General features: G+C 40.8%; 3 protein-coding genes across 5 annotated transcripts; 1 reads left to right on the top strand and 2 right to left on the bottom strand.

Moving 5' to 3' along the window:
* The first annotated feature begins 665 nt into the window (after nucleotides 1-665).
* Nucleotides 666-5,485, top strand: tmem151ba (transmembrane protein 151Ba). The gene is made up of 2 exons (XM_026194200.2): nucleotides 666-1,748; nucleotides 3,900-5,485. Exons 1-2 carry the CDS (start codon nucleotides 1,659-1,661, stop codon nucleotides 5,340-5,342), a joined length of 1,533 nt encoding a protein of 510 aa, XP_026049985.1. The 5' UTR covers nucleotides 666-1,658; the 3' UTR covers nucleotides 5,343-5,485.
* Nucleotides 5,486-9,717: 4,232 nt separating this feature from the next.
* drc5 (dynein regulatory complex subunit 5) lies at nucleotides 9,718-15,786 on the bottom strand. Of its 2 annotated transcripts, XM_026194202.2 has the most exons (6): nucleotides 15,680-15,786; nucleotides 14,167-14,297; nucleotides 13,952-14,077; nucleotides 13,509-13,846; nucleotides 11,895-12,344; nucleotides 9,718-9,978 (listed from the first exon to the last, which is right to left on the bottom strand). In XM_026194202.2, the coding sequence occupies exons 2-6, from the start codon at nucleotides 14,261-14,263 to the stop codon at nucleotides 9,799-9,801; spliced, it is 1,191 nt and encodes a 396-aa protein (XP_026049987.1). In that variant the 5' UTR covers nucleotides 14,264-14,297; nucleotides 15,680-15,786; the 3' UTR covers nucleotides 9,718-9,798. The 2 variants fall into 2 exon arrangements, with proteins under 2 accessions (XP_026049987.1, XP_026049986.1); XM_026194201.2 differs by having other exon boundaries at nucleotides 13,509-14,077.
* A 3,636-nt stretch (nucleotides 15,787-19,422) lies between these two features.
* Nucleotides 19,423-25,675, bottom strand: rnf8 (ring finger protein 8, E3 ubiquitin protein ligase). 2 transcript variants are annotated; one of them, XM_026194199.2, is made up of 10 exons: nucleotides 25,445-25,675; nucleotides 25,098-25,226; nucleotides 23,061-23,515; nucleotides 22,748-22,955; nucleotides 21,688-21,750; nucleotides 21,485-21,574; nucleotides 21,287-21,394; nucleotides 20,955-21,166; nucleotides 20,804-20,839; nucleotides 19,423-19,833 (listed from the first exon to the last, which is right to left on the bottom strand). In XM_026194199.2, exons 1-9 carry the CDS (start codon nucleotides 25,568-25,570, stop codon nucleotides 20,836-20,838), a joined length of 1,395 nt encoding a protein of 464 aa, XP_026049984.1. In that variant the 5' UTR covers nucleotides 25,571-25,675; the 3' UTR covers nucleotides 19,423-19,833; nucleotides 20,804-20,835. The 2 variants fall into 2 exon arrangements, with proteins under 2 accessions (XP_026049984.1, XP_026049983.2); XM_026194198.2 differs by having other exon boundaries at nucleotides 20,962-21,166.
* Between the last annotated feature and the right edge of the window lie 363 nt (nucleotides 25,676-26,038).

The following is a 26,038-nucleotide window of genomic DNA, read 5'->3' as shown; positions in this document are numbered from 1 at the left end:
GAAAATATGCTTTGAGCAGCAGTTCACTGGGTGGAACTGCCTTGTTGATGTCAAAGGTCAGAGGAGAATGGGGAGACTGCTTTGCACTGACAGGAAGGCAACAGTAACTCAAAGTATGCAGAAGAGCATCTCTGAATCCACAGGACATAGAACCACGAAGCCGATGGTCTAGAGCAGCACAAGACCACACCGGATGCCCACTCTAGTCAGCTTAGAACAGGAAACTGAGTGTATAATTCACACAGGCTGAACAAAACCGGACAACAGAAGATTGGAAAAATTTTGGCTGCTTTGATCGATTTCTGCTGTGACACTTGGATGACAAGAACTCGACATAAACAACATGAAGGCATGGATCTATCCTGCCTTGCATATAGAGTTCAGGCTGCTAATGGCGTGGGCCACTTTTGGCCACTTGAGCGTCACTTAAACATCACAGCATGTAGCCGATTGTGTCCATCCCTTTATGACTACAGTGAAATTATTTTCTAATGGCTCCTTCCTGTGATAAAAGCTATTAAAGTCTGACCAAAGTGTCTAACTAAAACACTTTTCATCGCAAACGCTGTCTCGTGTTTCATCTTGTACAGCATGTCTTCAAACTGTGGTGGTGTCCAGGGTGGAAGAGAGGGACCCAAATGCAGCACACATAGGCAGACTAAAACGAAAGAGAGACATTTATTGACCCATATAAAGTCCAAATGGATAGATCCAGGGAATATCCAATATACACAAACAATACATAACAAAAACCCACAGAAATAAAACAGCTGCAAAAAAAGGAAACATGACCTGGGAATTATATTTGCATTATATTATCTGATGATTAGGCCCCTACTCATAAGATGTGGTTAGCTTTTGGGGAGTCCCATTTAACAAATGGCTATCTTGTCTATTATGTTGGAATTTGTACTTTTGATTGATTTGTGAATAAACTAAACTAAACTAAATTAAACCCTTTGACAAAAAGAAACAAAGCCAAACAAGCCAAAAAATCATACCATCTGAGGAGCATCACAGGTGGCTTATTTAATTTCATATATATAACGAATTTAAACCCTACGTGAGCTTTTACTATTACTGTTTTTCAAAGAACTTGCTTAAATACAGATCAGAATAAAGATCTCTGCTGAGAGGAGCCACCCCCTCCTCAGCAGCGGCAGCAGCAGCGCCCCTCTGTGCTGTTGTGAGTTACGTGGACACGTACGTGCGTGTTATTTACATCGTGGTGTCGGGCTGGCTGCTCGCATGTGCCGCTGCCCGTCTCCTTTGTCCTGCTTCACAGCTTCACTGGGTGTCATGGGCTCTGCCTGCAGGGAGAGGAGCTTTGTCACTTCCCTCATCACACTGGATCCCTCGCCGCAGCAGTCCTCATCACCATCACCATCGCATCGCGAGAAGAGTCACAGCCTCTCAGTCTTCTTCGGAGGCACAATGACCGCGTTCCCGTAGGCTACACCATGCGAAGTGTGCCCACCTGAAACAGGCTGGGGATGCAGCATCCTTTGAGCCCTTCTGTTTGGGTTCCTGCTGCACTGGTTTCCTGCGGATGATGCGCGGAGGAGTTCGCGGCGTGTTTATGTCTCACTCTGCTTTGGAAAGCCCCCATCCCATCAGGAGATCCATGCACCACCGGTCTTTGTGTTGTTGTTATTACCATGTCCCCAGCATCGGCTGCAACGGCAAGTGAAAGCGCCACCGCCACCACCACCGTCCCCGAGGAGGAGACGGAAAGCCCCCGGGAAGAGGTAAGAATTGTTTGCAGTAAATTAAGGCTTTTGAGTAGTGTGGCATGTTTAAGTGACAGGCTGCCTTTGTGCATGCTCACTGTAATAATCTCACGGTAATAATCATTTGGCTTTTTTTTTTTTTTAGATTCTGATTTAAGTGTTTGCACAGCACTTAAAGCGCTTTATTTGCCTATTATACGAACCCATGCGCGCACTCGAGCGTGTGAACGCCATGATTACGCTCCTGTGTCCTCCGGGCAGGCTTCCAAAATTAGGTTTAAGAATCTATCACGGTCCAATCAGGTACACGAAAGTGTTAAAACAAAAAAACTTACTTTGCTCATATCTTTCCACAAGATATTGAAAGTCACGCAGCATTTAAAAGACATCTTGACGTTACTAGGGCTGGGAGAAGTGAGATGTTGTATTAGGGGGGGGGGGGAGTCTGTAAATTTCCCTTAAGGGAAAAACTAAAACAGATTTGGAAACATAAGGACTCAACAGCAGTTTTCCTGAATTAAACTATAACACCCAATTCCTCTCCTTCTTCTCCAGTCTTCCCCTACATGCACACATGCTGGGCAAGTTACATATCCATTACACAAGAGAGTCTTTTTATATAACCTAGCTGGTCTTATTATGTCAAGAGAAAGTGTCCATGACTGCGAGAGGCACTAAAGGCACCACGGCAGCCTCCTGAATGTGAAGACTGTACAGATTTGAACCTTCTTGAAACTGTTTTTCCTTTTAACAATAGCCACTTTCATATTAAAATCTATAACTCCTATGAGTGCAAACTGTAAAATTACATTAGGATATAAGCACGTAAGGTGGCGTGCTGAAGTGATTCTCAGTTGTTGCTTTCATGCAAAGGGAATTTTCACTAAATACAAAACAACACTGAAACCAAATATTAAAAAATGATACAAGAGCCTTCAGCTAACTGTACACAGAAGACTTTTAGAGCTGTTTCATACAATAACTGCCTTAAATATAAATGTAACTCACTACAATTAAAAATGGATTCTCCTTTCATATTTTAGGACCAGCGCAAGGTTTTTCTAACACATTTTTAATCAGATTGTAACATGCAGAGATGCATTTGCTTTGCAGGCACATAATCAGAACGATATCTCCTACTGCACAACTGTTCATCATTAACCTCGAGCCTGTAAAATGTAACACTGGCCACAAAATGTGCCACGTAGTATTGATTGTAATTTTCGAACGTGGCCAGAATGCTGGTGAGCGAGCACTCCTCCTGCAGGAGGTTTATCTCAGTGGGGAATTTCACTGTTAATCCCTTTTGCTCTGTGGGGTGTAGCCTTGGGTTGGCAGTGTGCTTGAAGACCATGTGACCAAGGTCGGGAAGTTAATTATGATGCAAGAACATTGATTATTTATGCTCGTCTATCACTCGAAGAGCACAGAGCTGACATGTCGAGTTCAATAAATCAGCGCTGTGATAGAGCAGATGCTTTTTTTTTTTTTAAATGTGGTGTTTAGAGGCGACCTATAGATCAAAATCTAGACATTTACAGTCTAATCTGAAGTGTTAGAAGTGAGGTCTGTCATGCAAATTTTTTTTGAATGAATTTAGTGATAATCTTCCCCTTCCTGGGACTTTTGAATCTCTGCCAGGTTTTGTGTGGCTGTGCTCCTGCAGGGCGTAACCAGCTCTCGAGCTCTTTGATGCAGCCGCTGGGGCTTGCTGTGCCCCGAGGAGATAAAGGATGGCACCATCTAAATGCTGCCCAAGTCAGACTACAGCCTTTTTTTCTGCCTGTCTGCCTAAATGTTTTTGACTCTTTAAAATCATATCAGTTCTTTCAAGTCTTCAACTCTCACGTGACAACAGGATTTCTTTTACATTTTAATGGTAATAATGAAGGAATCGTCTGATTATAACATGCACAGAGCAAGAAATGAGCAGTTGGCTCTTGGCTCATGCATAAACTATGCAAAAGCACTTGCAACGAAGAATATTTCTTTAAATATTTTATACACATGAGCCGCTGCTCCTTAACTTTTTGCCTACAGGTATTTAGGTTGTGTTCATCAATGCCACATTAAAATGTGCCATTCATTTAAATCTTCAGGTATAGGTTACTCCTTCTTATATTATTATGTTAATACCTGTGTTTGTAATCATTTTTTTCTCTTTTGCAGCAACAGCCTCAGAAACAGTCTCTGGCTAAGTCCTTGTGTCAGGAAACTCACTGGAAATGCCTGCTGCTGTCACTGCTGATGTACGGCTGTGTCGGGGTGATGGCCTGGTGCCAGGTGACAGAGGTCACACGCCTCACCTTCAATAGCGCCTACAAGGGAAACTCTATGATGTACCATGACAGTCCCTGCTCCAATGGCTACATCTACATCCCCCTGGCCTTCCTGGTCATGCTCTATGTGGTCTACCTGGTCGAATGCTGGCACTGCTACACCAGGAATGAGCTGCAGTACAAGGTTGATGTGGACAGCGTGACGGAGCGCATACAGCGCATGCAGCAGGCTACGCCTTGCATCTGGTGGAAGGCCATCAGCTATCACTATGTCAGGAGAACGCGACAGGTGACACGTTACCGTAATGGAGATGCCTACACCACTACACAGGTCTACCATGAGAGAGTAAACACCCACGTAGCCGAGGCGGAGTTTGACTACGGTAACTGCGGGGTTAAGGACATCTCGAAGAACCTGCTGGGCCTGGATGGTTTCCCCATCACCAAGCTGAGGTTCACCAAGTGCTTTAGCTTTGCCAATGTGGAGTCTGAAAACTCCTACCTGAACCAGCGGGCCAGGTTCTTTACAGAAAACGAGGGCCTTGATGATTACATGGAGGCACGTGAGGGGATGCACCTGAAGAATGTCGACTTTAAGGAGTATATGATTGCCTTTTCTGACCCTGATCACCTTCCATGGTATGCTTCCAACTCCACCTTCTGGGTAGCGGCTGCTTTCACCTTGTCCTGGCCTATGAGGGTGCTGACAGAGTATCGTACTTCCTGTGTGCACTACCATGTGGAGAAGCTGTTCGGCTTTGACTATGTGCCAGTAACGCCATCTGACGAGCGGGTGTATTGCAGACACATCCCACGGGTCAACACAATTGACAGCACAGAGCTCGAGTGGCACATCCGCTCCAACCAGCAGCTAGTGCCCAGCTACTCTGAGGCGGTTCTCATGGACCTGGCCCAGCTCTCAGGGAGCTGTAATAGCTACTCCTTATCCGGAGGCTACGGCAGCTACAGGCAGAACTGCGAACGCTGCCACCGTGCCATAAGCAGCTCCTCCATCTTCTCCCGAAGCGCCCTCAGCATCTGCAACACTGGGAGCCCCCGCATCCCGTTCAGCGCCAGCCGCTTCTCGCTGGGTCGGCTGTACGGCTCCAGGCGGAGCTGCCTGTGGAGGAGCAGCGGGAGCCTGAATGAGCAGTCGTGTCCCACAGAGAGCACGCGCTGTCTGTCAGGCCAGCAGGCCAGTGAGGAGAACCCTCCAGCCTATCAGGACGCGCTGTACTTCCCAGTGCTCATCGTGCATCGCAACGAAGGCTGCCTCAACCACGACCACCGCTCGCTGCACAGAAATGGCTCCTGTGTAGAAACTTCACTCTGATGACACGAGCTAAGGCCAAGGAAACTCTTCATACATGGACTCTTGTGTCTCTTTAACACAGAGATTTAAAAAAAAAAAAAAAGAGCATTCTCTGAGTTACCACAACAAAGGATTTGTTAACATTTCTAAACATACTGTCACCTGACACAACAGCAATTACAACAAAGTATGTGTGTGGAATTTATCACTCAATACATCAGGGAAAAACAGACCCGATGAGACTGTTGTTTAAAATACAGCGAGGCTTTAAAGGATACTGCCAAAGTGTCATGTGCAGCCCTAAAGAGTCTGTTGAGATTCAGATAACCAATGAAAATCAAGGGCCATCCCATCCTAGTGTAAATGCCATATTTACAGATCTTAGTCACAGACAATTTACAAAGATATGAGTAACATTTCCCGGTATAAAAAGCCTGAAATGGGCTTTGACTCAGCAGCAAATGAAAAAATTAAATGGATGCCAAACGAGAAATGGAACGCAAAGATAAGCAACCTTGTCAAAACACACTAACGAGACTAAGTAGTTTTGCTGAAACCAAACACCCTAACCCTCTCATGGCTCTTATCAAAGTGAAGTCAGTACAGTCGACAAATACAGAAATCTGCATGTTAACACATTTTGATCCTGGATGATTTAATGTCTCCATTCAAAGTTAATGCTCATGGAAATCCATTCAAAGAGAAAAAAACTGAAAATAAATGTGCGGATAAAACATTCAGTCAGCTGATATGTGCTTGGCTGCAATGACATTAAACTCCATGGCTCGCCAAATATAGCACAGGAGGAGTTTGAATAATTTAGCAGACGAGGGCTGAAGGACACGAGGATTTAAAACTGATTCATAAACACTTCTTTAAACTGTTCAAACTGTACATTTTGTAAAGCAGTAAAAAAATACCCTCACTGCACTGCTGAGAAATCAGTGTCAACTCCGCCAGTTTAAAATCTTAAAGATCCATTTAGGTTCGTGTTGGGCAATATTTTCATTGAGCCTACCTCTTTATTTAAGTGCCTAGCATCAACCGTTACTGACAAGCACAAGCTGCAATGACTTCTCATCTCATCTCACTATCCTCCCATTAAAACAAGCAGAAGAACACATCAAGGTTATTGAAAACATAGGCAAAAATCCACAAGTTTGTAAGAATCAGACACAAAATGCTTTTCAGATTTCTTTTTCACATTACTCACACAGCCAGCCCTGTGCTGCTGCTGCTGCTGATGCATATCAGAGAGACAGCTAGAGAGCTGGCCATCGAAAACACTCGAAATAGGCAGAGGCCTGGATTCACTACTGATAGTGTCAGATTTAATTATATAAAAGGATTACTTTAAAACACTAAAACCTACTTCCTCTCAGCTGAGTGCATGCGGTATCTGATGGGAAATTTACTTTTGCAGCCAAGAACCGAAGCAGTGTTTAATGCAAACAGTGACAAAAGCCACTCCCCGCAGCACAACCCATCGCTCAAAGTTTGGTTTATTTCTTCCAGCACTCCTTAATATTTTTGGACAGTCATTTAGCCACTTGAAGGAATGGAGGTTAAGCATAGAGGACGTCCATAACGACGGATATACATGGATCATACTGCCATTACGGCCATCACTGAATACTATGAACCTCACCTGCGTTTAGACATTTGGTGTTGAGATTTGCCTTCCCGATAAAGTGATCAATCAGCCATACTCATTACATTCCATGTGTGTTGTTGTGTTTGGAGCTGTGGACTGAGACACAACCCCCTCATAACAGGCTGAGTCACGTTTAACTAACAATTTTAACCTGTTTTCACAACTCAAGGTCATCTATGCAACCTCACCCCAAACTCAGGATAGTATTCAGGTCAACGATTCTGCTTGCAACAACATCCCGATAATCACTCATGTTCTCATCTGCACATAAAGAAGGCGGAGGTGCAGATGCAAACATCTCCAGTCATTGAGTTTCACTTCTGCACTCGCTATTCATAAATCCATCACTTAGTCTGTGTGTAAAGGTCCGGTAAACTGCAACGTTTTAAAGTCGATTTTTGCTAAAATTGATTCCACCATGAAACACAAGAAAAATGCGGTATCTTAGCATGAAAAAGAGGTTATTACCAGAGAAATATTCCACTAGAAAAAACATCTGCATTATCAAAGAAAACAAAACAACTCTTCAGAATAATACGTCTCATATTACCGCTCTAACAACTTAATGCGGTGGGTTATGAACAGCTTCAGGCTCCTGTATTCAAGATGCTAACACCAAAATCTCACCTGAAATCTTGAGATAGGGGGACATTTATGACAAGTGTTTGAAATAAATTAGTTTAATCACAGAAAAACTGAAGTGTACAAATGGCAAGTTATTATTTTAGGCTCTCTATACATCTTCAGTGGTTCCAGTGTGTATGTTAAACTATTCACAGAACAGATGTCAGTGATCTGAGCTAAAATGGCTGGGAATCAATTGAGCTAACAAGTTAATTTTTAGCCCATTCAGATTCTTTACTTATTTTGTAGCTGTGAAGGACTGGATCACAACCGAGCTCGTGCTGGTCAGAAGTCAGAGATTCAAGTGGACTTGCATGACTCAGAGGACAACACAAATAACAGCATGCAGTCTCCACAGGGCATTTAAATGTACCGAAATGTCTTTTTTGTTATGTTAATCAAAATATAGGAGGATGCACCGGATGTCAATGCTAAAGTCACTGTGCCACTCTGAAATCATCACAATCTCTCCTTCATCATCATCATCAAGCCTCTCAGGTGGCTTCACTGTGATATTCATACATAGTCCCATGTAAGAATAGAAAAATGTGTTTACCCGTGAAATGTTTACGCAGCAACAGAAACAAGCTATTTGACCGATTACAATCTGACTGAAAGTTTTAAAGCTATACACTTTTCCTCTATAGATGACTGTTAGAATAACATTTCTGCAAAGAAAGCAGCTATAGCCGTTATCATGTCTTATGAGGTAGATTAGGCTCGTACGATGATTTGTATTCTTTCACTCAATGATGCTTTGGGCCTCATCTTTTATACTTCCATAAATCTGTGGATTTTTAACATTGTAGAGCAGGATGGCTTTGTACTGTAAATAAATAGAGACAGGAGTGTAGAATGTCAGTCGATGTGGATATTGTGTGCACACATGCACACAAACACACACTTAACTGGAGCAGGGACAGATTTGATGTGTTGCTATTAAATGGAGAGAAGCAGAACAGTCCCCCTAAAAAGGCTGTTTTGGGATGGTTTTGTTTCCCTTTAAACACATTTTTAATCATTTTAGAATACTTTTTTAAAAATACAAATGCTGTTGGTGTGATTTGACTGCTTTGGGATAAGGTATATCTAAGCATAAACATATGCTTAGTGATTACTAAGGATCTAAATATAATAAATCAGTATTCTGTCATAGATTTTTCTGCTTTTTGGCTAAATTAGTCCAGAATAACCTCTCTTCAAATGGCTCTGGAGACTGATTTGTGATTTTAGGTGTGACACCTGTGACATACACCTGATTCATGGCTATGACTGTAAATTACATCTGACTGATAATTTTGTTGCCGCCTAGTTCAAGAGTTACACTATTTACCAGTAGATTATAGGTAAAAATAAAACAATGCAAGTCTGTATGTATTCCAACACCATCACGACGTTGCCTTGATGTTACATAAGGACTGAATACCAAACATGTGTATCAAAGTAGAACAAAAAACTCAATAAACTGAAATGCTCACTAAAATATCTGGTCTATTTGTTTAAAAATACACAACAGACATGCCAGAAAGACTATGATCACTGATCTGAGGTCAACTGATGCAACCAGTGTTGCATGTTTGTCAGCCAAAGGAAACTTTTGATACTGTCAACAAGTGTAGTAAATAGAACAGAAGCAACAGTGTGCTGGTCCATCCCCTCGGTCCCAAGCTCATTGGTTCCTGTTGCTTCATAATCAAAACAGGACATATTTTTCACACTTACTCATTGTCTAAAAAGTCTCAGCTGGAAGATTTCTGGAAATGTTACTCGAACTGGAGTAAATGTGAGTTGTGATGTTGTGATCCCTCCCCCTGCTGGCTACGCAAAGTAGGTAGATCCCGATATAAACTTTGCTCAACTTGCAGGAGACTGTTTGAAACAACAACTAATGACAGCGCAGGATACCCATGATTGATACATGACCTGGTCTGCCAGCAACCAATCATCTGTTTCAATCATTATGAATTAAGTAGATATCAGACAACTCATTTGAGATAGTTTAAAGATCTTAATGACACATCATATCCTGCATTTTTCTTACGTTAGAATTAATGTAGGGCTCACTTACATCTGTTGTGTTTTAGACCAAATTTGGTTGAATTTTGCTGCATATTTTCGTTTATTGTGGTTTTAGATGAATACGTTCATCTATTGCAAAGACAGACGGCTGATAAAGATGGGTTTATATTATAAAAACCATCAGTTGGCATTCTCAGTATTCTTCTCTCTTGGGTTTGTTTCTTGTTTTCTAAACTGGTTGTTCCAAACCATTTGGTTAATGACGGAAACTCTCCGCTCTTCGATGTCTGTCAGGTGGATATTGCATTCTGTCACACTGGTGTTGTGAGACATCGCCTCCTCCAAAGCGTTCCCTCCAACCTGCACAAATGCAAACATACACACACCTAAAAGCTCTGCTGATGGCCTCAATAACCTTGAAAAACATCTCACTGCTAACCTTGCAGTTCGAAATACGGCACACTTTATAAGCTCCCCTTTGCTGCTGCTACCAGTCTTTTGCTGTTTTTTGTAAAACAGGCATTTCTATTTCTGAAACCAAGGTCAAAAATATTGATGGTACTGCATGTTGGATTTCTGCTATGTGGGTGATTTTTGATCCTCCGCAGTGTATTCCAGTCAGAGATACAATATGCAGTTAAAATCCGAAGAAGAGAGAGCATGAGAAGGGGGAATTCAGATCTACCTCTCTTGGGGAAACAACACTTACTCAGTTTTCCATTATTACATGTTTTCCCACACATATCTATGAATAATTGAAAATCCTAGTACTTTACAGCTGCTCTGTTGACTTCACTATGCTGTGTCTGCACAGGCGTTAGCATGCTTTGAGAGTTTTTCAAAATGAACCAGCATTCCAAAGCTGACAAATTTAACAAGAAGAAGTAATAAGTGGTTACAGTGAAACCATAACTTAAAATAACAGTTTCACTCTTCCTCTCTGTCAGTTAATTTTTGACAGTTTTTAATCTGCATGGCTTTCGGGATAACAGCAAACCTATCTATCTATCTATCTATCTATCTATCTATCTATCTATCTATCTATCTATCTATCTATCTATCTATCTATCTATCTATCTATCTATCTATCTATCTATCTATCTATCTATCTATCTATCTATCTATCTATTATTATTATTATTATTATTAATAATAATAATAATAATATCTTTGCAACTACAAATTATTTTCTTTCTTTTTTTTTTAAATCAATTATCAGTTTTATTAACTTATTGATATACTGTTTATGAGCCATGTTGACTAAATTAAAATAGGTTCTTTGGTCTAAACAGCAGTCAAAACTAATTAAAGAAGAAATAATATCACAGAATAAAAAAACGCATACACTTTAGTAGCTCGGACAGATGGATGTTTTCAACGCTATCCTTAATTGTTGCTGAGTAAAGTTCTAATACATGAATAATCAGTTAATTATCAGTTAATTATTTTACACATGAAATTACATGAAAAGATATGATGTGGTCTTTACAAGCCTACGATGGCAATAGCCTCCTACATGGCATAGAGGACCTAGAGGGCGAGATGAAGAGAAGGGCACTATGCAAATAAAATCATTTTGCATCTACTTCTAGACAATAAGAAGAAATGTATCAACTGAATGTCTGAATTTAAAGGAAACTATTCAAATGTCTTACTTCTTATGCAAAGACGCCCAATTTGTCCATAAAATGTTATGTTTGTTAATGGTCTTTTAAGGATTCACTTTCTTGGTGGCACTTGCTTCCAGATTCAAAATACAACGTAGTTAAATCAAAAGAGAAACTTGGATGTGCATGTGAAAAGAAGGAAAGTTTTGAAGTCTAACCTTGAAATTAAAGAGTGTGTCTGTCGCCTGATACACTATATTGCCAAGTCTTCAAGATATGAAGGGGCATGGTCATTCAGGACTTTGTATGTAATTTGTATGTGCGGACAAGGATTTTAAATTCACTTCTGGATTGAATTAACTAACAAGGCAGAAACACAATCTTTCTATTCCTGTTAGTGCTTTCTTGAATATAGGGCTGTAGGGTTTTAATGTAGATTTTATCTTTGTCAACGCAAATTTCATAGGATGGTTAGGGTGCGGAATTTATACATTTTGGATAAAATGTATTCTGCAGTCCGGAGGAATGCAATCCGTTTTCTTTCAATAATAAAACAGCCACATAATAAGGAATTACAATAGACTTCTTTTTCAGCATCTTTCTGAGACAGCATGTTTCTAATTTTAGCAGTTTTCCTTGCTGCGAAAAGTAGACTTATTTCTCTCTTACCTCACCCAGTGTGTTGCAGGAGAGATTGATGCTCTTCAGGGTGTTATTCTGTGCTAACATACTAGACAGGGAAAGCACAGTAAGCCAAGTTACCCCATTGGCTCCCAGTTGCAGGTGAAGTAGGGTTTTGTTGTTCAACAAGGCCTTACAAATAGCCTGACCACCCTCATCCTTCAGACGGTTCAGACATAGATTGAGGGACACAAGAGTTGTGTTCTTGGACAAGGCATGAGCTATAGCCTTGGCCCCAGGGCCGCCAATATTGTTGTCATACAGGTTAAGGATCTCCAGCTTGCTCTTTGTGAGCAATTTGCCGATGGCTCTGGCTCCGCTGTCTCCAATCACGTTGTGAGAAAAATCTAGAGTGCGCAGGGAGGGGTGGTCTAAAAGGTACTTCACCAACAAACGACACTTTTTATCTTCAAGGTGGCTTAGATGGAGCCTAAAGAGCTGAGGAAACAATAAGAACCTGTGATGGGTCTTTCCAAGCAACACACAAAAAATAACATGCTTACACATCAGCACCACACGATCAGATAAGTAATGTTTTATGGGTAAACATTGAAAAATTAATCAGGACACCCTCAGAATATGCTTGCCTTCATTTTTAGTGCTACAGGCTCTCAAAGTACAAAGTGGATGCTGGAAATTTGGCACTTTTTAGATCGGATTAAAATGTATTTTTTGGGGGGGATGTACCATCATAGCATTGTGTTTCTGTTGGATAAGTAGAAGAAAAACGGATGGAATAGATGTTCGGATAGACTTAAAAACTGACTATCCATACATACATCCATACATAAAAACAGTTAAAAACTATAATAAGATCAAATTTTTATCAGCTTTTTTGTTCAGCAAAATTTCTTCTATAATCAACTTTGAGCATCAGTATTGGAATATGAAATAGATAGAACTTGGTTATTCAGTCAGAAGAGTAGCAGCTCTGAGTAGAGCTGCTACTCTTCCACATTGAAAGTCCAGGTCAGGGGCTTCTGGCATCTGATTAGGATACCTAATGGATGCAGGTAAGGTATTTAGGTGTGCACTAGTAGAAGAAGGTGCCAGGGCAGACCCATTACTCACATGAGAGATTACATCTCTTGGCCTGCTTAAGAATGCCTTGGTGTCCGCCCAGATGAGCTCTGAGCGTCTCTGCTAAGACTTCTGCCCCCCGCAGCCAGAACCCAGATAAAAATTAATGGATAGATTGCAAGTATTAAAATATTACAATATTACACAAAATACATTTTTGCATTTTTTTCTGCAGAACTCTTGACATATCCTTTGATGTTGATGCTCAAAGTTGGTCACAGAAAAACAACTGCAATGAGCAACAAGTAGATTTTGACTCCTGAGTGCAACACTTGTCCTGGGTTTTAAAACTGATATTTTGCTGTAGCTTTTTGAGCTTTTTTGTTCCAAAAATATCCTGCAGCTATCCTGCAGCATCAAAATGCTGGAAAACAAAATAAGGTGCCAAATTTCAACCCAATCCCACTCCTGTTATTTGAGGGCTTGAAAAAACGTACATAGAATGGGGATTTATTTCTGCACGAAGCTTTTTTCACATAGGATATCTGGAATGGGTACTATGTAATTTAATGCAATACTTACCTTTAATGTCTTACAGGACTTAAGTGCCTTGGCAAGGGACTCACAGTCCCGGTTGGTCATCTCAAACATGCTCCATTCAAAGTTCATACCACATGATTTGACTTTGTACACCAAGTGCAGCTCTTCCAGGTTTGTAAGCTTGTCAAGCAAGATCCTAAAGTCAAAGTGGTCCATACCAGATTTATCATCATCATTTGCAAGTGTCAGCTCTGATGCTTGCTCCTCATCCTCCGTCTGCGGCTCCTTGACAGGTGGCAGAAGCTGAGCAATGTTTAGCTTCTTGATGTGGTCTTTACAAAGCGTGACCATGTCTAGAACTGTCTTTGGCTCTGTTATGCCTGGAACGAAAAGTTCAATGATGTTCTCCAGCTGCCTTTCAAAAAACATTCGTTTCCAGCTTTCGCCGTAATTAGAGACGTCACAAACTTTCCACTTCTGCTCACAGCATCGCTTCCAGTAAACGCCATCTGGGAAAACATTGGCTGCGAAATGCAGAGGCAGGGAAAGGGACACTCTGTTCTGAATGAAGTCCTTCTCACTGGATGTAAGCTCTTCATATATTGGCCTTTCTGCAACAGGTATACATTTTGCAATTAAGTTCCAGCTTTATTACAAGTGAGATTATAAACTTGTGGATAATAGCGATACTAAAAACCACCTTCAAAGTTGTTCACTATGCACTGGAGAGAGAGGTTTGACAAACTGGACACTGTAGCCAGTGACCAGTCTAGATATTCAGCAATGATCCTCCTCATGTTACTGCAATCTTCACTTTGGATAAGATTAGCCCTGGAGGATAAAGAGAGGCATTATAGTATAGAGATACGGCACTTAAGTGAAATGTATGGGGAAAATACAGTGCTGTATTTGGCCCCTTCCTTATTTCTAACTTTTTTTGCATATTTGTAACATTTACATATTTTGGAACATCAAACTAAGTTTAACATTAGACAAAGATAGCCTGAGTAAATACAAAATGTAGTTTTTAAATGATCATTTCATTTATTAAGGGAAAAAGCTATTTAAATCTATCTGGCCCATCACCTTACAAATAGCCTGGTGATGTGAAAAATCTAATACCTGGTTATGCAACCCTTGGAAGCAAGAACTATAATGAAGCATTTGCAGTAACTGGCAATGAGTCTTTCACATCAGTGTGGATAAATTTGGACCCTAATTTTGGATGAATATTTTCCCAAAAGTCTTGGGGATCATCAAGGTATTTTTTGGCAAATGCGAGACGAGCCTTTGTGTCGTTTTTGTTAGCGGGGGTTTTCTCCTTGGAACTCTTGGAATGAGTCGTCACTGTCCTCTTGGAGTAACTTTGCTATGGCGGCAACTCCTGGGAAGGTTCATCGCCATTCCGAGTTTTGTCTATTTGTGGATAATGGCTCTCACCGTGGTTTGTTGGAGTCCCAAAGCCTTAGAAACTGCTTTGTCATTGACTGATAGATCTCAATGACTTTGTTTCTCAACAGCTTTTTTCAACCGTGGCATGGTGTGTTACTTTTTGTGGTCTTTTAGTCTACTACAATGATCACTGCAGTGATCAGTCCTGGGTGTGAATAGAAAATTGAACTCAGCTTTCTGAAAATGTGGTTAAAATAATAATTTAACAAACGGGGTGGCAGGCAGGCCAGGTAGGTTCAAATAGCTTTCCCCCCTAAATAAAATAATAATTTATGAACTGCATCAGCTTAATTTAAATTCAGTTAACGAACTCACTTACTTTGATTACATTTTGCGATTACGTGCAGTTTTTATTTCCTAACAATGTTCGAATAAAGTTATTACAGTAATTTTACAAAATAAGTGCCAGAAGTGGACTAAAAAAATAAATAAATAAATAATGAATAATAAAAAAGAATAAGTCAATAAATAAATCACACATTTAAAGTTTCCTTCATAGACAGATATTATATTTTCAATTGTAGTTATATGGTGAGTCTAAGTAGCTCAGCTATTGGGCTATTGAGTTGCTTTTGAAGTTGGGCAGAAGTTGCTAGCTTCTGACCAATACGGTATCTTACATAGTTAGCTTAAGAGCATGTAGTCCCACCACTGTTATAGCTATCGAATAAAAACTTCTTCACGGAGCTATTTAATATTTGTTTTATGTCATTCAGTTAGATATACACAGCCTAATCCTTGTCGTATACATGCTAACATACCTGCAGTACTGGTTTAGGGTTCATCTGTTCCCATGGGAACGGAACGCAGTGAGTTTACTTTAACGTCTCTGGGAAATTTGAGTTTTTACTCTGAATGTTGACCGATACCTCGATGTACGTATAAACGTAATATTTATACTGTTTACTGCTGTGTTTAGGAGACAAAAAAAATAAATACAAAATTTAGTAAGACACATGGAAATACGCATTTCACATGGAAATCATTTTCATTTTTGTGAGTCACCGGTTCGGGAAAACAAATTTCCGAGTTTCATGAAATGAAACAGTTTTTCTTAAATACACAAGACAGACAATGACAAGCTATAGTATTACTACTACCACTACTACTACTACTAATATTAATATTAATAATAATAACAATGAGCTGTAGAAAGAGAAGAAGAGTACAATCATAAGTTGCTTAATTTGGGAATCAAAGCTACCTGGAACAAATCGCATGTTTAAATAACATCCAGTATTTATACAACCACAGCTTTATTTTCACAGAGAAACGAGTGCTTTGTGTTTAGGTTTGCATCTGAGGAAGCAGTGATCATGCTGTGAAACACTCAGATGCCACCAAACTGCCAGATGGACCTTGGGTCTGGACCATGGGCCTTTTGGAAAAGAGCACACTGGAGTGGATCCATCTGTCTCACAAGCAACACAAAACAGGCGCAAGGCTACTGTGTAGGAGGTGAGAAATCTGTAAATACCACCTTAAGAGATTCATGGTTGTTATTAAGCAAAACATCATTTAAGGCCAAGTTATTTTACATGGATAGAGATGGAGTCACAAATTTTAGAGTCGGCTGTAGGAGCTAATTGCACTGAGAGAATGAGATGTTTGAATTTGACACCACTGTTATCACATAAGCCACAAATTACACTTAGAGCATTTTTTCATAGTCTGAAAAGCATTGTAGCATAGTAAAGACGGAACGAGAGTGTGTAGACTTGCTGCTTTGATGCAGTGGAAAGATGTAACACTTAATTTCATACATTTGTGTGAATCTTTGCTTTAAAGTGCCCGAATCAAATACCAAGTAGATGCAGGATAAATTTGTTCCTTGAATTAATCATCTGTGGACTTCATCAGCTTTCATCAGTTGTGTAACATTCAAGCATGGATGAAAGCAGGTACATGATGCTGCAATCCTGACTCTGCTCCCCATATGCTTGGGCAGAGAGAGCGTGACTGAGTAACAGTTAGATAGCTGTTACTGGCATCGTGAGGTTGCTTCCAGGAGTCGGATGGCGGCTCAGATGGAGGAACGAGAGGCTCCAACTGTAGCCCCAAGGCAGTCCATCACTGTCGTCCTCGTGTAACGCGGTCCGACAGACACACGCGTCCCTCGTACTCCGGCTTTAATGGACTGGCGTGACATCAGGCATCCACAGCACAGAAGGCAAACTCACTCTGTGGGCTGCTGTCCCAGTGCTCTCTGTGGAGTGAATCACAGTGTTCGAAGGGAGGGGTTGTCACTGCACCACATAAGAGGTGCACATGTTTACTGATCAAAGTGGCATCTCTGATGTTTTGGCATGAAGCAAACAAGAGAAATGGGAAAAACCAACCAGCTATTCAACCCTACTGTTTGCCAGAGGTATCGAATCAGAAGATGCAAAAGAAAGAATAACATGCCTGGGTACTTTTACTTTTACTTTCTGGCAATGTAAGTATTTTATTTTTAAGATATAATAATAATTAATTTAAGAATGTGTGAATATTTACATTGGAATCTACCTTTTCCCCCCTAACAAATAGTGCAGCGCAGCAGGATATTTGCTTATACATCTTCCTGAATAATTGCTGTTTCTCAGGGATAATAAGTGATTTAGTTCAGGAGCATTAGATAGATGAAGTGATTATAGTGCAATTAAGACCTCAACCAAAGCCAGGCCATGGAGTTAACACAGGATCAAAGCTGTCTGTCTGCAGTCTGAGGACTGTGTGCATTAGCACCGGAGCAGCCGGTGCCATCTCTCTTTCATTTTCTTTCAGATCCCAAGGAGCTGTTGCATTAGTTACCAGGCAACAGAGCGTGTGTCTAATTACTAAAGGATAGAAGGATTTAGCAAAATAAAGTGCTTCTTTCCAAGATGGAAATCTATTTTTAAATGTGACGCCCACCGCTGGTAGATTTAGAAGTGTAACATTGTGAAGTAACTCATGATCTCATGATCTTTTTCAGATGACAGCTCTAATGGTCAAGGGGCATGATGACAATAAAGCCTTTTGGAAGTGGTGCCCTTTAAATATTGCCCTGTGCGCTTCAACAGCCCATGTAAACATCCTAATTTTAAAACAAGAAACATAATCTCAGCAACTATGAATCATGCGAAGCTACTGAAAATTCCCACACTATGTTAAGACTTGAAGTCATTCAGTTGTTTGTTTATATGAGGCTGAAGCAGTGAGAGCTGAGGTAAACTGTGGAGTGCTGCCAGACTTTTCTGCAAGCCTCCCAGCTCCACAGCCTGTCTGCAAGGCAGGGCGACTCCCAGGTGACTCAGGGCATGAATTGAAGGCAGGGAGCCACAGAAAACAAATGACAGTATGTCGTTTTAAAAACATGTTGCCTTTATTTTTTCTAACACACTGAGACTTGTTAGTTTTGTTAACCTATTAAATGCAGGAGGATGTTTTCCAACTGAAGAACAAAAAGCTTAATGGATTTATGCTAGGTAACCAGCATTGATGTGCTTTTACCTCTTTTTCTTTTAATGGAAAAACAAACTGAACCAACAAAGCTGACGAAGGAGATTATGTTTGATCTCAACACTTCTATATAAGATTCAGTTTACTGGGGTTCAGTTAGCAGATCTTCTCCTGATTTCTAATCCCTGACTCACAGCCAGAAACCATGGCAGGCTATAATAAATGAGAGTAGCTCTGGAAAGTGTTACTATTACAGCATTACCACATTATAAACTGTGCTGCAGCCCATCAGCATAGAAATATTTCATCATAGGAGATTTATATCCATCCGTATATATCCATTCTCTTCCCCTTATCCAATTCAGGGTCACAGGGGGCTGGACTCTATCCCACTTGAAAGGCAGGGTCCTGATAGGTTGTCAGCCAATCCTGAGACTAACATAGAGAGACAGACCACCATTCACAGTCAGCCAATTAAGATAACATGCATTTCTTTGGACAGGGGGAAGAAGCCGGAGTACCCATAAAGAAGCCAGGCAGGCACAGAGGGACCATACAAGATGGATTTTTTTAAATAACTTAATAACTCCACAGTATTTTTTGTCATTATGTTGTGAAGTTTTTTGTTTTGTTTTTTTTAAATCTGAATGCTCCATCTGCCTATCACTTTGCTGCTGGACCACCTGAATTTCCCCAATGAGGGACAATAAGGGATATTTCTATTCTAATCTAATTAAACATCCCTTTTCCAAAGCATAAAAGAGCCACTAGATCCCCTTTTTCTGCCTTTATCTGCTTTTGATAACACAATCATTGTCTGGTCATAAGGGACTGATGTTGCTGTGGTACCAGCAACATCAGTTTAAACACATTGTTTGAACTGTGAGGCTGTTTGCGAATGTAACTTAACACCAAGGTGGCGACTTTCAAAACACAGCAGAATTTTTAGTTACCTGGGCCAGTAAATGTTAAAGAAGTAAAACGTGTATCACCAAACACACGCAGGATTTCTGTGCCACTGACAAAAGTTTGAATTCCCAGGTTTACTTGAAATATAAGGAAACAGAAATTGAACTTGAAATGCATATGAATAAACTTTATTCATTTAGTTGAAAATAAAGACAACACAAATGATTATTTTACAAAAAATAACTAAACATAAACCTCCCTGGACCAAACTTTGCATCCTCTATCCTAAATGTCCCGGGAACATTCCATGGAAAAGCGAAACTCAACAGCAGAAAAGTCTAATTCCATATTACAGCCCAGAGGAGAAAAAGGGGCTAATCCTCATCTTCATCAGAACTGTCATCAGAGTATCCGCTGTACGGAGAGCTGGACTCCAAATGGATGCTACTGTCCGTGTCCACAGACAACACGGAGCTGAGACTGCTATCTATGGACACCATGCTGCTATCGCTGTTGCTGTCGCTGTTGCTGTTGCTGCTACTGTCATCATCGGGGATCACCATCACCTCTGCAGATTCAGCTGCTGTGAAACACAAAAAGGCAAAAAGTTGCATTTTGCAAACATTTCACGAGGGACTCTCAAGCTCTTTGTCAAACTTTAAAAAGATGAGATCAGCATTGCTCTGTCTTTCAAATTGGAAACAAATCTGATGAAAACTAAAACCACCAACATCAGGACCAGACGATGCTCATTTTCACCACCACTATACCGCACATTAATACACTAACTCAACTATACATAATGTTGTAGCTCCTTCTGTAGGAAAGCTCAATTTTTTTGCAATTTTAATACAGAGAAAATGCTTCATTGTGCTGCCATCTTGTGTTTGAAAAATCCACCTCTCCTCATCACAACCCCACCTGGTGCTATAGGGTGATGATTTGGGGTTGTTTTAGAGCTACGGGACCTGGACACCCTGCAGTCTTTGAGTCGACCATGAATCCTCCGTGTACCAAGGCAATCGAGAGTGAAATATGAAGCCATTTTTTGACAGCTAATGCTTGGCTGAAACTGAGTCATGCAACAAGCAATGATCACAAGCACAGCAGCAAACTACAACAAACTGTATCTGAAAAAGAACAATTAAGGTGCAATAGCCCAAAGTCCAAACCTAAACAACTGAAATGTTACAGTGGGACATTAAGAGAGTTTTGGATAAACAAATACCCACGAACCTCAATAAACTTAACAACACTGTAAAGAACAGTGGGTCAAAATTCCTCCACAATGTGAGAGACTTAAAGTCTTACAGAAAATGGTTACTTCAAGTTATTGCTGCTAAATGACTACAAGCTATAAGCTACTGAATCATGGGGTACACTTAGTTTTTCATAGGACTGAACAAAGTTTTATTTTTCACTATGAACTAAAATGTGACATCAGCATATAAATCCACAGACACCCACAGATGACACACTACTGAACTCCTCCCTGTTGAATAACCCGACCAACTCAACAGCATCAAAGAAACATTTCACTGCTTTCCACTGACCTGATCTGATGACTTCATGGTCAACAGCTCGCTTATCTGAAACAAGGAAAACTTACTCTGAGTGGTTTGTGTTTGTAAGTGAAAGCAGACGTCATAATGCCACGCATGCATCTCTGACTGTATTTGATGTAGGACACCACTGTTAACGCACCTCTCACCTTTCCTCTCAGAGATGAGGGTCTGCCGCCTCGCCTTCATGTCCAGGCTCAGGTTTTCCACCATACGGTCGATGCAGTTGTCCAGCGCCAGACAGCGGGTCTGAGACTGGATGGCCTGCCGGCAGATGGGACACTCATCTTTCTTTTTGCGCCACTGATTGATGCAGTAACAGCAGAAGCTATGAGCGCAGTTCAGAATGACGGCCTGCAGGGGATCAACCAAGGTGATGACAGTTAGAGGCGTCTAGTATACAAATCAGCTCAAACACAAAACAACGTATAATAAGTTTCATAATAATTGCTTTTAAACTGTAATCAGCTCTACCTCAATGAAGAGCTCTGAGCAGATGATGCACTGAAGCTCATTCTCCAGCACTTCGGTCACTTGTGTAACTACTTCCTCTTTTTGGGCTCTTGCCTTTTCCTTTTCCTCCTGTAACAGATGAAATGGAGTGAAGCCTCGAAAGCAAAAGCAGGTGGAAATATGTGAAGGGAAAAAAATAAATGCATTAATTAAATATACCTTTGTCACCTCCAACTCCTTGTTTTTGGCCAAGAGAATCTCTTCAAAGCCTTGTCGGGAGAGCGCAAGTTCACCTATCACTTTCTTTTGCTAAGGATTTGTGGAAAACAAATTCACATATTAAAATGTATTCTGCTTTACCAAAATGCAAGCACTCTAAATAATAACAGCTACTGCACACAAATTAGTTTGATCCGACATACTTCTTGCAGGGCCTCTTCAAGCTGCTTTTTTAAAAGCTCCTCTTGTTGCTGCGTTTTCTGCTCCTACAAGCATAAAAGGGTGAAAGAGAATATTTTGAGTTTTGCAATTATTTATGCAAAAATTGTATTCTTTGGATTATAGGTGCAAAAGTATTGGGCCTACACTGCTTAATCTTTGGTATTTGTGAAAGAATGGACCTTTCAAGAGAGCTCACTGAATTTGAGTGTGGTGCTATTGCAACAAGTCAAGTTGGATTTATTTGTACAGCACCATTCAGACACGAGGAAATTCAGAGCACTTTGCAGAGGAATAGAAAGACACATAACCCCCCAATATGAATGCATACTCACATACAATCATGATAAAATATAATAACACTAATAACAGTGGGAAAAACATCCAAGACTAGTTTTTGTCCATCTTCTGTAGAACTGCTCATCACCATGAAACATGCTGAAAGCGTATCAGCATATCATCCCAATATCTGTGCATCTACTTTCACACAGAGGCTGTATTTACTCTCTATGTGAGCGTAGAGGCCTCTATGTTCCTCAATGGATATGCCTCCACAGACCATCATGAACGCAACACCAAATCAGTTGTGCTAAACAATGTTACAGGCAGCACAACATTTTCCAGTGTCTATCATTCGTGCTTTGGGTGAACTGCTCTCATCCGTGAAAAGGAGAGACCTACCAGTTCTGGTATTCTATAGCTAATCCCAATCGGGCACCACAGCGCAGGGCAGTGAGCACAGCCCTCAGCGGAGGACGTCAGCCCCTCAGGCCACCCTTATGAGTCTGTTTCTGACTGTTTGGTCAGAGACACTCACACCAGAGGCCTGCTGGCTGTCAAATAACTAAAATTTAATGACAGATTTGATTTAAAATAGCATCTTACAAAGCAGTGCCAATCAAGCATGAACTGTCACTTGTAGGAGCTTTAAAAAAAAAAAAAAAGTAACAACAAGACAACAAACAGAGGCTATTTTTAAAATGGGTGCTAATGAAGGAACTCCTGTACATAAAAGACACTACAACAAAACAAAAAACAACTCACCTCTAGCAGCCTTTTAGTCTCACTAAAAGACTTCTCTAATGTCTCCATCCTGTGCATTTTAGCTCTGAGTGTATCTAGTTGACCCCGCAGCTCCCTGACCTGCTCCTCTCTGAGCGGGTCAGCCTGTCGGGGCTCCCCCTCCAGGGAGGCGACCTGCCTCTGGGTGTTATCCACCTGCTCCCTTAAGAGCAGAATGTTCTGACTGTACCTGCAGACAATAAACAAGGAAAATAAAACTTCAGAGTAGTATTTTTCACTCATTCTTTTATTACTGGGTACATTTGTTTCTTATCTTGCTGTTACTCTGGCTTACATTTGCAAGTTGTCAAAGTCACGGGTAGCACTGGAGCCATCTGAAGGTCGTTCTGCTTGACGGTCATCTCTGCCAGGTCTGGTTCCCTCTGGCTTTATGTGACTGAGTCGCTGCTGACCTTTTAGCGGAGATAAAGGGCAGGGCACTGCCAAGGACTTGTCTGCAGAAGAGCAGCGGTAGAGTTTGGGCTTCGAGGTAGATGGCTCCACTTCTTCCATGGTCAATTTCCTCTTGGGCTTCTTGGATATGTGGGCAGATTTTGAAGTTACTCGCTCTACCAGTTTCTTTGCCAGGAAGCGTTTAATGTCTCTGAGGGGCTTCTGGACGACGACATAGTCAAACTCTGCTTTGTTTCCAATTACAGGAACTCCGAGCTGTATGGAGTCTCCGAGCCTGACCGGATGGGCTTCATCGGAAGGCAGACGAGTTCCATTCACCCAAACACCATTAAGACTCTGAGGGAAAAAAACAGAACCAAAATAATACACTGGTACAGAAACATATTTAAAACTGAATTAACTTGAGAATTTAAATGTACTTTAAAGTCACAAATGCCCAAACTTAAGCTCAGACATATTGCCATTTGCTGGAAATAACAGGACTGTAAAAAGGCATCTATGGATAAATACAAACTCATCACACGGCTGAAAGGCCACACATGCAAATATTAAGTGACCCACTAAATTTCATGGACTTTGTAGCATCTGGTATGACCCAGAGCCGTATCCCAGCTGGGAGACAGGAGTCATTTTCATGTGGTGGCATGACAGAGGTGGTCGACAGATGTCACGAAGGTACCGTGGATTGTTTGTAGTCCATGTGTCTTGTACGGGATGTTCGCACAACAAGCCTACACTACTTAAACATCCTGTCTCCAAGACATTTACACATGGTGGAGAGTAAACTGTTTAAGGATATTTCCTCACACCGAAACAATTTCAGGAGCCGTCTCAGCAGGTGATTCCACTCCTTCGTGTCCAGGACACTGAAACTCTTTTCAAACATGCAACATTTTACAATGATGTCATTCTGCCGTTCAGACTGTAGGTCATGTCCACGTTAACGTTCCCCACCACAGCTTCATTCAGAGACACATACAAAAGGGATGGGCGACAGAGCAGTTACTAATTTTTGTACATGAGATTACCAAAGACTACATAGTTGAGTTCAGAAAGCAAAATGAAAGCAAGTATGAAAGACAGAGATTTATTCATGAACTGCACGCGGATAGGCTGAGGCTGAAATGGAACAAACCGACAGGTGTTACAACCGAGAGCTTACAGAGAGAAATTTTGGACTTTTTAAGCAGATCCCAGATAAAGACATTGAAATGAACCCATAACTGGAACTGGTATTTTTCCATTGTATTGTACACCAGGATGTGTTGCATAAGTCAGTGCTAAAAATGAACACATTACTGATGCTTGTTGCACTTTTGATTCCCTACTGCAGAGAACTTCGAGTCAGTATCAGCGCTGGATTTGAATTCTTCTCTCAAAAAGGAGAACTTTCAACACATAAGGAGGCATGCACAGAAGATGTTGGTCCTCTTTGAATCTAACTTCATACGTAAACAGACATTCTTATTAATGAAGTTTATCAAATCCCACCTTAGTGCTGACAGTGAACCGGACTTTAACACACTTGTTAAAGGCCAAAACAGACTAGATTTCATTCACGAGTAAGGAAGAAAAAGACAAAACTGCAGATGAAGAAATTTACACTACAAGTAAAATACCATAGCATGGAAAGTTTGCATAAGGATGCACACTGTCTTAACAATCTTTGGGGAAATGTTCATTAAATAGTAATGATAAAATATTGGCAGTTTAACTTAATCTATTTCACATTTTCAATGCCTAACATCTAATGTGATTTGATGTTGCTGTTGAAGGTCCTGAACCTTTGGCCTTCTGCATTTTAGTATACCTCAGAACATAAAACAGTATATGATTAGTATGGTATTGATGTTCACCTTTCATCTCATGTTTCTAGAGTTATAAGTAAAATATATTTCACAATAAAGCTCGTTGTCACCTTCTTGTCTGTCACTGTCCAGTGGCCGTCTTCACTTTGCCTGAAAGTGCAGTGCAGTCTGGAGATCATTAGGGGACAGGTGGGAGACAGTAGTTGGTAGGTTACATCCACACCACGTCCAATGGTGATCTGCACAGCCAAAAATAAACATGTTAGTTAGCTCCAGTCTGCATCTCCGGTTTTATAAAAACGGACAGGGACACTCTTCAGCTTAAAACACTTCTTAATTATTAACCATAAATTGGGGGTAATGTTCCCCCAACATGTAAACTGGAATCTGCCGTGAACTTCAGCAAGCTTCATGTTAGTATAAATATAGCACGTTAGCTAACATTAGCAAGCTGCACCTCTGTGTTTTCGAACAAGCGAAGCCAGTCTGAGTTCCTCCCGACTCTCATCAGACAAAAAACCTCCGAGTCCGGATATTCATCGTCTTCAGCCGCACAGCAATCCGCCGCCGTCTCTTTATCCATCTTATCTCATTCTGTCAGCGGCCAAGTCGTCCGAAAGGACACCACTAGCTGCGCTGTTTCAGCTCCTCCGCCACATCCCGACATACTGGGAGAAACCGGAAGACATTTCGATTTCTTTCAAAATAAAGGCCACAGATGTGCTTCAACGCTTATCTTTGGACAGCCCATGAATCACTTGGATCCCTCTAAAATCATTTAGTTGTTTTTTTTTTATTAATTCAAAATTTATTCAGCTTTTGCAGACCCAAAGTAGAAATATTACGGTGTCCATGAACATATTACAGTAGGGAGAAAACAAGACGTAGAGTTTTACGTGCGGGAAACGTTTCGTCACTCATTCAAGTAACTTCTATCTTAGCTGACTGCAGGTTTCATTCTAAACAGTGTATTCACATAATGCGAATATACTGTTTATAGAGTTGCTAATAAGGTCTAGGATTTCATTGCCTGCATGACTGAGCAACCATC

This window comes from Astatotilapia calliptera, chromosome 15 (assembly GCF_964374335.1).
Source record: "Astatotilapia calliptera chromosome 15, fAstCal68.1, whole genome shotgun sequence".
Lineage (NCBI taxonomy): Eukaryota > Metazoa > Chordata > Actinopteri > Cichliformes > Cichlidae > Astatotilapia > Astatotilapia calliptera.
Note: the sequence above shows the minus strand (reverse complement) of the source record. Positions and strands in the feature narration are given on the sequence as shown.

Coding starts and splice junctions, on each gene's coding strand:
- drc5 (XM_026194201.2), bottom strand. CDS start 14,263: ATGAGGAGGATCATTGCTGAATATCTAGACTGGTCACTGGCTACAGTG. Junction 12,345..13,508: donor AGTCCTGTAAGACATTAAAG/GTAAGTATTGCA, acceptor TTGTTTCCTCAG/CTCTTTAGGCTCCATCTAAG. Junction 9,979..11,894: donor CCTGCAACACACTGGGTGAG/GTAAGAGAGAAA, acceptor GCATTTGTGCAG/GTTGGAGGGAACGCTTTGGA.
- rnf8 (XM_026194198.2), bottom strand. CDS start 25,570: ATGGATAAAGAGACGGCGGCGGATTGCTGTGCGGCTGAAGACGATGAA. Junction 22,956..23,060: donor GACTTTGACAACTTGCAAAT/GTAAGCCAGAGT, acceptor TATTGTCTGCAG/GTACAGTCAGAACATTCTGC. Junction 21,751..22,747: donor AGACTAAAAGGCTGCTAGAG/GTGAGTTGTTTT, acceptor TTATGCTTGTAG/GAGCAGAAAACGCAGCAACA.
- tmem151ba (XM_026194200.2), top strand. CDS start 1,659: ATGTCCCCAGCATCGGCTGCAACGGCAAGTGAAAGCGCCACCGCCACC. Junction 1,749..3,899: donor CGGAAAGCCCCCGGGAAGAG/GTAAGAATTGTT, acceptor TCTCTTTTGCAG/CAACAGCCTCAGAAACAGTC.